This window comes from Euprymna scolopes, chromosome 8, assembly GCF_053919585.1.
Source record: "Euprymna scolopes isolate OS-2025 chromosome 8, ASM5391958v1, whole genome shotgun sequence".
NCBI lineage: Eukaryota > Metazoa > Mollusca > Cephalopoda > Sepiida > Sepiolidae > Euprymna > Euprymna scolopes.
Genome location: NC_136489.1, coordinates 56614732 through 56629618, shown reverse-complemented (window position 1 = coordinate 56629618; position 14887 = coordinate 56614732). Strand labels below are relative to the sequence as shown.

At 30.6% G+C, this 14887-nt stretch overlaps 1 protein-coding gene across 1 annotated transcript in view; it reads right to left on the bottom strand.

Annotated features, from left to right (window-relative positions):
* The window catches only part of LOC145283580 (uncharacterized), a 95231-nt gene extending 80786 nt beyond the window's left edge, over positions 1–14445 (bottom strand). Inside the window, exon 1 of the mRNA XM_080132500.1 lies at positions 13924–14445. Within this exon, the coding sequence (XP_079988626.1) occupies positions 13924–14272 (349 nt within the window). The 5' untranslated portion in view covers positions 14273–14445. The remainder of the gene's footprint in view (positions 1–13923) is intronic.
* Positions 14446–14887: the final 442 nt, after the last annotated feature.

The window sequence follows — 14887 nt, the reverse complement described above, 5'->3', positions numbered from 1 at the left end:
AATTACCTTCAATCTTTGAACAGCTTGTTTTCCCAAAACTGCTTCACAGGCTTAAGTCTTCTCTAATTGTATAAAGTTTTTTATTTTTTGCAATTTGAAGTGATATTAAGTAGGAAGCCTTTAATAGAGATTTATCTTCAACAACCATATTTTTTAAGGCAGTTATTTGTTTTTCATACCTTCATGCATTCTTTGAAAATATTCAAGTGATTTCTGAGTGAAATCTTGTGTTTTGATTGCAAGTGTCTTTCAAGTTTTGACGGTTTCATGACATCATTAAATAAACTCTCACAACATACAATACAAAGAGGTCGAATTGAATAAATCCAAATTTCAAGTAGCTTGAATCATATTTTCTTAATATTTTACATTTTTTTCTTTTCGCCTCCAGTTTGCATTTTTTTTCTAATACTGTCTGATGAGGACTGTGGATGCTGTGATTCATTGATCAGCTCACTATTAACTGAAGTATTATTTTCATTAGTTATTTCATTTTTAGCTTTATTAAAAAAATGCAAAATATTCACTTGCTTTTTCTCACTCATTAGGGGTTTATTACCTATTTTATTTGAATCTGAAAAAGAAGAATTAGTAACTTGGAGTAACAGTATGTGTGTTTGTATATGTATATATATATTTAAAATACAAGCAAAAAATTTCTTTGTTTTTAAGTTGGCCAGCTAGCCTCTCACAAATAGACTAGTTCAGGGGACGCCAACTTTGTAATTGTAAGAGGTAGGCTATACCCAGTTTAAATGAATAAGTTTTCGGGTATGAATACTTAGGAATATGAGCTGTCTGATTACTTACGAATATGTATCTAATGGGTATGATAATGCTCAGTATATATATATATATTTATTTAGTATCAGAAGAGAATACAACTAAAATACAGTAGGCCTACAGTAAAAAATAGATGTCTTTTGTTACAAAAATTGCCTATTGGCCCATTTCAATCAGTTGCATGTACTCAGTGATGTTTTAGCTTCAAAAAGTCAAATTTATTCTTTATATATCTGTGCACTTTCATTCACTTAAGGATACCACACATGCTTGGACAATTTTTTTTATATTTGCTAAAAAAAAAAAAAAAAAAAAAAAAAAAAAAAAAAAGTAGTGTTAGGATGGTGAAACTTTTTCTGCCTATAACAGTATAGTATATTCTAGGATACATTTTTTTTTTTTTTTTTTTTTAATTCTGAATGGTTATGAATTATAAATGACCCATTTTTTCTGCGGACCACATAAATATTTCCATAGACCACAGGTTGGCAACCACTTATATAGAACGTGTAAAGTTGTTTGAATCAGCAGGAGCCTTGAGCCCCTAACTTTGTAGATGCTTTTGTAGTGACTAAGTTCTTTTTACGGTGTGAGGGTGTTGGCCCCATGCCCAACCTTCCCAAAAGGTACATACAGCACCTAGCCTTCCCAAATGGTCACCCATCTGGTACTGGCTAGGTTCAACATTGCTTAACTTCAGTGATCTGGCATGAACCGGTGTCAACATGATTGTGCCGTACATGAATCGGACATTTAGTCGTGCCAGATTTTAGTGGGGCATAAGAGGGTTTACTAAAGTACGACTAAATTATGTACGATTATTTGCTCTTGCTGCTGTTTTACTATTAAAGCAACTTTGACATGGACGAACTACTGGGTTTATCAGTGCAAAACATTGTAAAAATTTGTTTAATAGTACACGCAAATTCATTCATAATTGTGAAATTCAAAATTGAAGAAACAAAACAAAAACGCAACTGAAATTTTTTTTTTTAATAAGTACGCAACGCTTTAAATCATTGAGAATTTATTCAAACGGTCCTTTGGAAAAAAAAATATGTAAAATAAAGTGGTACTTATGCACTTATGTTACCATGCTATTTTTTAAAATAATACTTTCAAGTTAAATTCAAGTTTTACGCTATCTTTTGCTTTATTAAATTGTTAAGTGAAAGTACAGAATAGTTACAATACACCCGCCGGTTCAGTAACGTAAGTGCACGCAACTGAAAACCATTTTTTTTTTCTTTTATAATTACAAATTTAAATTATCATGAATTTATTCAAACGGTCCTTTATCTCTCCAAGTCACCCACCCCCTCCAAAAAAATATATATATATAATAAAATGTTATAGGCAGGATTGGAGTTTAGGTGGCAATTAACCTCGAACCCAAAATAACCCAAACCAAAAACGAAAGGGACACAAATCTCGATTCACCGGTTTGTATCCATGGAAACAGTGACCATATCATTCAATTACAAATAAGCTAAACTTATTTTTCAAAATTAATATAAACAGGATTTTTTTCTTTTATTTTAAACAATCTAAATTTCTTTTAATATTGACCTATTTTAATATTAATCTTTTTCTTTATCGAAGATGTATCGCTAAAAGGCATTAATATTAATTTAATTCAATTTTAGTGATATTTGTTTACTCCGTTAACGTTGTGCAAAAAAACGCTGGAAATGAAAAAAAAAAAAAAAAATACAGATTTTTTTAAATAAAAAACGAAACAATTTTTATTTACATTATAAACATATAGAAATAGAACTTGGGTCATTCCATGTCAAAACACCAGCAAAAAGTTGAAATCTGCACCCACAGACACCGAATTACTTGAAATTTGGCACAAATATTCCCCTTCATGAGTTAGGAAAATTTGCCAAATTATTTGGTCCTAAACCTTACCATTCGAATTGGGGGGGGGGGTAAAATCTGCATATTTTGTTTATAAATTTATGCTGCGAAACATCACAGAATTTCAGTGTTTTATAAAATTTAAAAAAAAAAAATACTTTTCTTCATTTTGATTAAAAAGGAGGAAGTTGAGGAAGCAAGGAGAAATCTCAATTAGATTTGAAAATGCTTGCACAGTTCCAAGGACAAAAGTTTTCATCAATTTATTCCACTCGACAGAGATAAAATAGCCATGAAACAATGTAGTGAAGATGAAAACTATAAATTGATATATGACTTCTCTATTGAGGTTGAAGAAAAACAAATGATTGTTGCAGGTATGATAGTAACGTTTGGATTAGTATGGTCCTAGAAAATAAGGATTTGCTGATTAAGTTCATGCATCCAGCTCTTCCATCACATTCATTTTATTAGAAAGAGGACTTTAAGGATATATGCTTTGTGCGATTAGCAAATATTCTGTGCACTATTGATGTCCCTACAACACCAAATGGTAGAGTTTATCATTTGTCCAAAGTGGATAAATTATCTGTGCAAAAAATTGTGTACAAAACAATTTAATCCTATGTACACAACAAAATTTGGTGCACAGCGTAGTTTAAAATGTGTATATTTTCATCGCTTTCTTTTAAATGAAAAAAATTTTAGATTAATGAAAATAACTTTTTGAAAACTTGTAAAAAATATAAATAATTTTTAAAGTGATGAAATTGAAAGCATTTCTTATGGATAAAAAAATATATATGTTTAGTGCCAATTACAAATATTCTAAGTTTTAAAAATTCACATGCATTGAAAAAAAAAAAAAAAAAAAAAAAAAAAAAATCAAATTTCTACAAAAACTCTATAAAGTGTTAATCCTAATGCATGAGTCAATGTTTATCACTTGTTAAAGACAATCTATCCATACCATACAAAATTCAATATCTGCAAATATTTAAATTATTTTCTTTTTAAATTAACAAAGACTATCTTATTGAATAGTTTAAGAAATTACTTAACACAATATGAACATTTGAGGAGTTTGGGAGCATTAGGATGATTGTCTTTATCAATCTTTCACTGAATTACTGCGCGTACATAATAAAAAAAAAAGATAAACTTCGCAGGGCCATATCTTTTCAAGTAGGCTAAAAACCCTCACAATTTTTGTTTTTGATAACTTAAGCAGTCATAGTAGATGCTATAAAAAAAAATATTATGAAAATTGAAGAGGACATATTTTCTCTAGACTGACCGTAAGCTACATAGGTAAAAAATTGTGATGATTTGGGGGATATGCTTTTAGGTGAGCAAAATTTTATTTTCTACCACATATGGAGTTAAAATAATTGAATATTCGGATTCTGCAGTCCCTAAATGCCCTTCCTACCAAATTTCAGAAATATTGAATGTGTGGAAATATTTTTATTTTAATTTTATAAAACACTGAAATTTTGTGATGCTTCGCGGCATAAATTTAAAAGCAAAATATGTAAATTTTACACCCCCCTAAAATCTGAATGGTAAGGTTTTGGACCAAATTATTTGGCAAATTTTCCTAACTTATGAAGGGAATATTTGTGCCAAATTTCAAGTAATTCGGTGTCAGTGGGTGTAATGGCCTGGTGAATTGACATGGAATGATCCACTTTTGATAATTTAAAAATTTTTAAATAATACGAACATAATTGTTCTTGTACTTGTGGTTGGGGTGAAAGTACAGAATATTTGCAAAACACCCACACCAAAAGTACCAGAACAAATATCACTAAAATTGAATTAAAATTAATATTAATACCTTTTAGCGATACATTATTCATTAAAAAAAATGATTAATATTAAAATAGGTCAATATTAAAAGAAATTTAGAATATTATTTAAAATAAAAGAAAAAAATTCTGTTTATATATTGTTTAATTTTGAAAAATAAGTTTAGCTTATTTGTAACTGAATGATATGGTCACTGTTTCCATGGATACAAACCGGTGAATTGAGATTTGTGTCCCTTTCGTTTTTGGTTTGGGTTGTTTTGGGTTCGAGGTTAATCGCCACCTAACCTCAAATCCTGCCAAATCCATAACAAGCGGTACTTGAATGAATGGTTTATTTTATTAACGCTACACCGTAATCGCGTGATTAAAATTTTAGCAGAGGAAAAATTGGGAGGCAAAAAAGTTACAAGTTCCAAACGATTTTATGTACATCTAATTAAATACTAAAAGATTGAGACAATTATTTTGCCCACTGTACTGGAAAAAATAATTCTTGCTCGTTAAGGGTTTAATTAGTCAAAGCAACTTTGAAAGTATCAAGTTTAATTTAAAAAACAAGCAATACTCGATAATAAGAATTTCTTTTACTATTTACAAAGATTTTCTATTGGTATATTGTTATTGTGTTACAAAATTAAAATTTTAAAGAAAAAGGTCATTTGTAAAATTTAATTTGCCAAAAAAACTCAGCTGAAAGTTGTGACTGACTAAATTTGTTTGTTTTTTTATTTCAATAATAAAGAAATAAACTTGTCTATTATATATATTTTTACAAAGATTAAAAAATAAAACATGGCACACTGGGTTGACAAAAAAGTCCAAGTCTTTAAGAATTTGCCAAAAATAATTGCGACTAAGTAGTTTTATTGTTTCACAACATTTATTGCACTAACGGACTCAGTAAGTAGATCGCTCATGTAAGAGAATATTTAATAAAAATCGGGAATTTTCTTTAGTAAATATCTTTTTAGGGATGGACTTAAAAAGATAAGTGCCAAAAATACCCCCCCCCCCGAGACTTCTGTGTAAATTTGTTTTATTGTTTATTACAAGATTGGGCCGACATGCACATCGGCTTCGATGTTGTACGTTGTTCGACTTAGGGAGCCGTTATTTTTACAAGGAAAGAATTTTTGCGTGTTGTGACCAATTTTTTTTTTTTTTTTAAAATTTATTTTGGCTTGAACTTTGTGCATGATTTTGTTATGATTTTATGTTTTTTTTTTTTTTTGGATGGATATTTTTTTTTTTTTCCTTTTTTTTGCCAGAGTTTATCGTTATAGGTAATTATTAACAGGAAAATTGGTGAAAGTCAAAATCAATAAGTTTTGGGAAAAAAAAAACATGTTTTGAACAATTGAAATTTTTATTTTTGAATAAAAGATAATTATTAAAACAAAAACAGTAGTGTTCTCATGGAGTAGTTTTTATTTTATTCAAGAAAATAAAAGGTACTCATGCACTTATTGAGCCGTGCTGAAATAATGACATTTGAAAGCCATTCTTAACATGAGGACAGAAGGGTGTTGTGTACCTATTTTGTACTTTCACCTAACAATTTAATAAAAACAGGTATCGTAAAATTTTAATTAAACTAGAAAATACTATTTAAAAATAGCGCGGATCAATAATTGCACTAGCACCAAATAACATTTCACTGTGTTTCAATTGATGACATTCCATGAGAGGTACGTACACGCTAAAGCTTTTTGTTTATTGCTCATTTTGATTTTCACCAATTTTCCTGTTAATAATTACCTATAACGATAAACTCTGGCAAAAAAAAAAAAAAAAAAAATATCCATAAAAAAAACAAAAAAAAACAGATAAAATCATAAAATAATGTGCAAAGTTCAAGCCAAAATAAATAAAAAAACTAGGTCACATATGCAAAATTTTTTCCTTGTAAAAATAATAACGGTTCCCTAAGTCAGACAACGTACAAAATCAGAGCCAATGCGTATTTCGCTAGAGGGGTAGCATTCATGTATGTCCGCCCAAGATTGTTTTATATTTTACGCTGACGGACCCAATCGATCTCCTGTCAAAAATGCTTTAATCAGCAGTGGCAATTAGTTGTACATTAGGTGTGTCAGAATTTTTTGGGAATTTTTTGACACCCTTAACACAAAACTGCGTATAAAATATACAAAATTCGTAATTTCTTTTTTTTTTTAAAGTGGGTTATTTAATTTCTTTATGGAATATACTTCCAAAATAAACTATTAAAGTGTTTTTATAAAAAATAATAGAAATATTATTTTTTTATTTAAAAAAAAAAAAAAATTGTTTACAAAGTGCATGCGCGGACTCATGCAACCATTTTTTCTTCGTAATGAAATCTATTTTACGAGTTAAATTTTTTTCAATTTAAAAATCTATCAAAATTTTTCTATTGGTTCAATTTTTAAAATATTTTCAGGTTTAAAGTGAAATTTTATGCTCTTTCCAATAAACCGAATATAATATTCTAGACAAACGTTTTTTTTTTTTAATTCACCCCCCCCTCCCCATTTTGAAATGTCTATTAAAAAGAAAATAATTTTCTCACCTAAGGTTTATATATCACAAATTGAAGATAAAAGATCAATAAATAAAATAATCTAATTTAAAACAGAAACAAAAGAATAGTCATGTGCAAATTTACCTGTAAAGTCAAAAGTTTAAAACCTTTTTTAAAAAAAACAAAAAACATGTTGATTTTTTTTTTTTTTTTTTTTTAAGTTAAACCTCATATTTTGAAAATATTGTCCTGTAAAAATTGAACACCTACATCAATTTTTTCTATTTCATTCAATGTTTTTTTTTAGATTTTTGAAAAAAAAAAAAAAAAAAAAAAAAAAAATTTCATTGCATAAAGAAATAAAATTTTTTAAATCAAAAACTCATGAAATTCTGTAAGAGAATAAAAAAAAAAATGGAAAATTTGTGGGCGGGTTTTTTTTTTTTAAAGTAAACTTAATTATTCAACTGAGAATGAAATTTGTATCATTTTTCAAATACGGTGACATATAATTGACTAACATTATTGACTACATTGATTACTGTACACGCAATAACCCTTATTCCTGAGTGGCCTTAGGGCCTTGATAAGTGGTGACCCCCATGTAAAAAAAAAAAAAAAAAAAAAACTACAGCAAACACGTCAGAAATTCAAAGGGGAGATAAGACATATCAACACTTCAAATGTTTGTTTATGTAGTTATTACCATGAAATATATTTGATCTAATGTGTTGTTTTTACGTTTTTGAAATAATTAATTATGGCAGTTTTCAGCCTTCGTATTTCTCAACTGGAAGAAAGAGAAACAATTCCGTTTGTGAACCTCTCATATGACAATTTAAAATCGCAATATTTTTTAATCCTTGCTTAAAAAATTCTTTTATTTAAAAAGTACATGGAATATAAAATATAATATGGATAAATTCTTAACAATGAAGAATGGAAGCACCCATTGATTATTTTTTTATGGGCAAGTGATTTTTTGGAATTTATATACATTTTTATACTCAAAGTAAGTTAAAATTTGTGGATTTTCTTGAAATCTTTTACAGATTAAAAAAAAATATTGCATATTTTTCTATTAAACCTTTTATTTTAAAATTTGGTCTTTGCTTCTTTTATTGCAAAAAATTAGGGTTTAAATTACATTTTTCAAGGAGTTATAAGCGTCGAAACAGTCTAATTATTCAAATTTTTATCACTCATTTTTAATGGCGACATCTGACACTGCTAGTTATACATACATTGATCGTACATAATTTTTAGTCATACATCAGTACTTCTACAGTTTATCACCGAAAATGGAGACGCCATTTGTTTTCAGGCACCTGTTGTTAAAATCAGAGGGAGAAATCAGTATTTTAAATTATGACCGAAGCATGAAATAAATAAAAAAAAAAGTTTAGGTATTTTTTTACGACCTGCCCCAGCGTAATTTAAACACCCTTCCAACCTCCTGATGTTAAGAACGGCTTTCGCGGTTGGGGATGTTTATTCCGAAAGTCGTTCTTAACATAGGGAAATTGGGGTGTTTATAATACGCTAGGGCACGTAAAAATTTACCAAATATTTTGTTAATCTTTCCTAGACATGGACCCAAATAGTAGCCCCTTACGTCCAGGTGGCGATATGCTTTGTAAGGGGTGAACATGAGTAAATAAATAAAACTAAATAATGATTACTTCCGTAAATAACTAATTACCACGTGCCCCAGAGTAGTATGAACCCCCCCCCCCAAGCTCCCTATGTTAAGAACGGCTTTCGAGGTTAGGGGGTATTCCGAAAGCTGTTCTTAACATAGGGAGGTTGAGGTTGTTTGTACCACTCTGGGGCACGTAGTAATTAGTTCTTTACGGAAGTAATCACCTTATTTATTTACTCATGTTCACCCTTTACAAAGTATATCGCCACTAAGACGTAAGGGCTTACTATTTGGGGCCATGTCTAGGAAAGATTAACAAGATATTTGTTTATGTTACATATCAGTACAGCCAGAGAAGTAGGCAGCAGAAAGGGAATTCCAAAGTCTAGCTGTTCGAAGAAAGAAAAAAAAAAAATTTCCTGTCTTTTTCTCTCTTACTTTCCCTCTCTGTCCTGCTCTAACCAAGTCTGTCGACCTGTTCCACAAATCCCAAAACCTCAACATGAAATATCTAAAAAAAAAAAATAAATAAATAAATAAATAAATAAACCTAGAACCCCATCTTCCAACATAGACCCTTACTACCATGTCATCAGGAGTCTATGTTCCAACCTTCCAGAGGTTGAAACCCAATTACAGGAGATGAAACCGGACATATTCTTTCTAAGTGAACTGGCATAGGGCTGACCACTTCCCTAGATGAGTTCATAATTAAAGGATACTCGAAATAACATCTAAATCTGACCCCCAAGACCGCCATGGGCATGGAATATGTGCCTACATTAAAGATGGCTTTCCGTGTGGTAGGGATATCTCGAGAGAAGACCCTAATTTACCTTATATGTGCTTCCGGGTTGCATTTGCTTACACGACCGCATTTATATTTGCCTTCTATCACCCTCACAACAGCAAAGTTACCATCTTTAACAGTATATCTGAGAAAATTGACCACATACTGTCTGCTCATCCTTCATCTAACATTCACATTTGCGGTGACTTCAAATCCATAATGTAGAATGGCTGACCCACTCAAATAAGACAGATGATGAGGAGAGATTCTGTCATAATTTTGCCATTGCCTATGATCTCACTCAGATTGTTCACGAACCCACCCGTGTGCCCGATACTACCGGTCAGTATGCAAGCCTTCTAGACCTTTCTCTCACAACTTCCCCTGAGCTATGTTCATGTTCCGTTCTATCTCGCCTGGTATCCTCCAACCACTCCCTTGTATCAGTTAAGATAAAAATGAAATGTAATAAGTCTTCAGACGTACCTCTCCATCGTACTGTATATAGATACTCTATGGCTGACTGGGATAGATTCCGTACATTCATATCTGATCTACCTCTGCATTCCATGTTTAAAAAGGATGTGTTCTCTATAGTATCAGACCTGACCGAATGGTTAATTGTAGGCATAGACCAATTCATACCATCTAAAAAATTACAACAACCTAACAGCCAGCCATGGTTCTCCCCAGAATGTACTGCTGCCATCATGCACAGAAATCACTTTCCATAGCTACCAATGTAATAGATGTACTGAGACTAAAGCTGCTTTCAGGACTGCCAGCAACCACTGTAAAAAAGTAATAAAAAATGCAAGAGAGCTATATGCCCAGTCAGTTTAATCCAAAGTAGCTGAGCAGCGGCTTGGTTCCCACCAGTTTTGGCAAATAGCAAACAGGATCCTAAACAGAAGCGTGCGTTCTATCCCAACCATCATCAATGGACCTGAGGTCATCTCGTCAGCATCAGACAAGGCCAAACTATTTGCCATGAACTTTGCAGTTAATTCTACCCTTTGCAACGAAGGCCATCAACTCCCCGTATTTCTTCCTATAACAGACAACACGCTATGCAACATACAAATATCTGTGCATAAGGTCGCCAAGCTAATCAAGAACCTTACTTTTTAATAAACATTTCAAAATGGGAGGCGTGAATTATTCGACCAACTGTCTTTCCAAGCTTATAACTACTCGAAAAATGTAATTCAAGCCCTAAGTTTTTTTCAATTAAAGGAGTAAGGATCAAGGTTTCATTAAAAAAACAAAAAAACAAAAGAAAAAACAAACAACGTGGTTTAAAAAAAAAAGGTTTTAAACTTCGAAGTTTACAGGTAAATTTCTAAAAAACACTTGTTTTAAATTTGAATATATTATTTATTGACCTTTTCTCTTCAATTTGTGATATATAAAACTTCGGTGAGTAAATTAATTATTTACTTTTTAATAGACACTTGAAAATGGGGGGGGCGTGAATTAAAAAAAAAAAACGTTCGTCTAAAATATTATATTCGGTTTATTGGAAAGAGCATAAAATTTCACATTGACCATGAAAATATCGTAAAAATAGAATCAATAGAAAAATTGATAGATTTATAAAGTTTAAAAATTGAAAAATATTGAGTTCGTAAAATTCATTAGTTTTTTAAAAAATGGGTTTGTATTACTGTACACAGATTAGAAAAAGTTGTCAAAAAACAAATATATAACAAATAAATCTTATCAAAAGCAAGATAAGTTACTTTTCTACCTAACTGGATATGTTTTCGGTGTTTTTATTTAATGTAACATGTTTATTCAGCTCGAAAAACATACTGTGTTTACCGATGTATTGGAAAATTGAAGATGTCACCCGACTCTCTTTAACACGGTAAGTTTGGGAAAAGGTGCTATAAATATAAAACTAGACAAAATACTGTTAGAAACTTGCTCAATATATGCTACCGTGACATAGGTTGACATATATTCGGTGTTTTTTAATAGTATTTTGTCTAGTTTATTATTTATAACACCTTTTCCCAAACTTACCGTGTTAAAGAGAAAGTCGGGCGCCATTTTGAATCTTCCAATACATCGGTAAACACTGTTTTTCGAGCTGAATAAACATGTTACATTGAATAAAAAAACGAAAAATATATCCAGTTAGGTAGAAAAGTAATTTATCTTGCCTTTGATAACATTTATTTGTTATATATTTGACAACTTTTTCGAATCTATGTGTACAGTAATACAAACCCGAAAATAAACAACCCACTTTTAAAAGAGAAATTACGAGTTTTTTATATTTTATTCGCAGTTTCGTGTTAGGGGTGTCAAAAATTCCTACAAAAATTCTGATACACCTAGCGGATCACTCTCTGCACTAGCACCTTTTTTTGTTTTAATTTACAATATATGGTACTGGTCGCGGTAAGAGTTCCCTGCCGAACACCCTCAAAAAACAATGACTTCTCCCCACGCAGACGCAAAGGACATGTTTTAGTTGCCATAGTAACAAAACGATCCTTAATTTTTATCGACATTGTTTTACTGTTTATGAATATTGAAATAAAATACATTACTACACATTTATTAATAATATCTCACTTTTAATCACTTTTATCGACTTTTTTAAAACTTTTTTTTTACTTTATAAAGATTATAAAAAAATTGTTTAGTTACTTTTCTTTTTAGTTTATGGGTTTGTATTACTGTACACTACACAGATTCGAAAAAGTTGTCAAAAAACAAATATATAACAAATAAATGTTATCAAAGGCAAGATAATTTACTTTTCTACCAAACTGGATATATTTTTCGTGTTTTTATTCAATGTAACATATTTATTCAGCTCGAAACCCATACAGTGTTTACCGATGTATTGGAACATTCAAGATGGCGTCTTATTCTCTCTTTAACACGGTAAGTGGGAAAAGATGTTATAAATAAAAAACCGGATAAAATACTGTTAAAAACTCGCTCAATATATGTTACCGTGACATAGGTTGACATATATTCGGCGGGTTTTTAATAGTATTTTGTATAGTTTTTTATTTATAACACCTTTTTCCATACTTACGGTGTTAAAGAGGGTGTGAGAAGACGCCATCTTGAATTTTCCAACATCGGTAAAGACTATGTTTTTCGAGCTGAATAAATATGTTACATTGAATAAAAACAAAAAATATATCCAGTTTGGCAGAAAAGTAAATTATCTTGCCTTTGATAACATTTATCTCTTATATATTTGTTTTTTTACAACTTTCTCGAATCTATGTGTACAGGAATACAAACCCGAAAATGCTATTAAAAAGTAAAAAAGGTTTTAAAAAAGTCGATAAAAGTGAGATATTATTAATAAATGTGTAGTAATGTATTTTATTTCAATATTCATAAACAGTAAAACAATGTGGATAAAAATTAAGGATCGCTTTGTTACTATGGCAACTAAAACATGTCCTTTGCGCCTGCGTGGGGAGAAGTCATTGTTTTTTGAGGGTGTTCGGCAGGGAACTCTTACCGCGACCAGTACCCAATATATTATTTATTGATTTTTTATTTTCAATTTGTGATATAAAACTTTGGTGAGTAAATTAATTATTAAAATTTTAATAGACATTTCAAAATGGGGAGGGGTGAATTTAAAAAAAAAAAAAACGCTTGTCTAAAATATATTCGGTTTATTGGAAAGAGCATAAAATTTCATATTGACCCTGAAAATATCGTAAAAATTTAACCAATAATAGAAAAATTGATAGATTTCTAAAGTTTAAAAATTGGGTAAATTTATACAAACACCGTGACAGCGAATTAACCCTAACCCTAACGCTGTCACGGTGTTTGTATAATAATACCAAAAATTGAGAAAAAAAAAAAAAAAAAAAAATCAACTCGTAAAATTCAATTCATTTCATTACGTAAAAATAATGGCTGCATGAAGGCGCACCGGCACTTTAAAACTTCAATTAAATGTGGAAATATGATTTAAAAAAATAGCGCGGCCGCGGCGCGGCAGTCGGCACTCTCTGCATTTCGGCACTGTGCGGTAGTAACCGTACATATTTAGTAAAACTGCTTATTTGCGGAATTCTTAAATGTAATATTCGGGGGTTTTATTACAATCCCCAGAGATACGAATAGTTGCCAAAAATATAACAAATAAAGGTTATCAAAGACAAGATAAGTTACTTTTCTATATAATTGGGGAAGTTCTTAGCGTTTTTATTTAGTATAAAATGTTTATTCCGTTCGAAAAACAAGTAACATTGAACGTTATCGAAGAACAAGAAAAAAATCTTTCGTACCTCTGGGAATTGTAATAAAAACCTAGTTTTTTTTTTGTTGTTTTTTTATTTTCCTTTAAATAAGCAAACAAAAATAAATTGATAACTCAATTTTTTGTTTGTTTATTTATATTGAAAAAATAAACTCGTTTCATTCTGCAGATGACACCTGCGCGCAAAGCCAGCACGGTCCTTAAACTGCACAAGTACCTGAACACTCTGACATGGCAAAATGGGAGTTTTTAAATTTATAAACCCAAACAAACCTTTCAGTATTTTTTTCGGAAACTTATCCAAACATGTTGAAAGGTGATCGGACCATTTTTTAATGTTTCGTGCGTTGAGGAAGAAAATGTCAGAGGAAATCTGACAAATGGGACAATAAGTCAGCGAGTCATTCTTTTCTGTCGACGAAATATTTGAGGTTTGTGAGGTTGCTTCCACTTTTACAGTTGGTGTTTCTTCCCAGTGAGAAAGCGAAGGTGCACTTTTTAAATCATCAGATATTCGTCCTTCGTTCGGAATAATATTCACGATTGGTGAAAACCTTCCCGCAGAAACGGACTTTTTTTGTCGTTTTAGGGGTTGATAATCAAATATATCGTCCGGATCCATTTTATTTTATTTTAAAATATTCATAAATTTGTCGAGTAAGCAATAAAACTTCATCCACTTAAACGCAATACACACACATAAAAATGAGTAGAACATGAAAACTTCTAACGTTGAAAATTCATTTTAAAGCGCGCAAGACAAATACGAAACTAAGCTTTAGTTTCAAAATAAAATATGAAAAATAATTAATAAACATTATTTTATAACAATTATTCAATAATAATAAAAAAAGCTTTATTGAAAGTTTTAATATAAACATTTGATTTTTTGTAAAAATAGAATTTTTTCATTTACAGTTGATGAAAATACGAAACTTTAAACGAAGAGTACCTATTTACTATGCCTCCCCACGAGACAGAGTTAGACACAAGGGTCGTTTTTTAACGTGGAGAAAAGGTACAAAAATAAAAAATTGTCTCAGTCATGAAGGACTGCTCCTCCACCGAAAGAGAAACAGAAATGGAAGTGCAGCATCTGAAGAACAGATACTACACTTTGATCTTGTTTATATATTTTATTGAGAAAGAAAAAATTGAACATAAAAAACGTACAAAAAATTCAATTCAACAAAATTAGGCACAAGGCCCTACAAGAAATTGGGAGGGGGAGGGTACA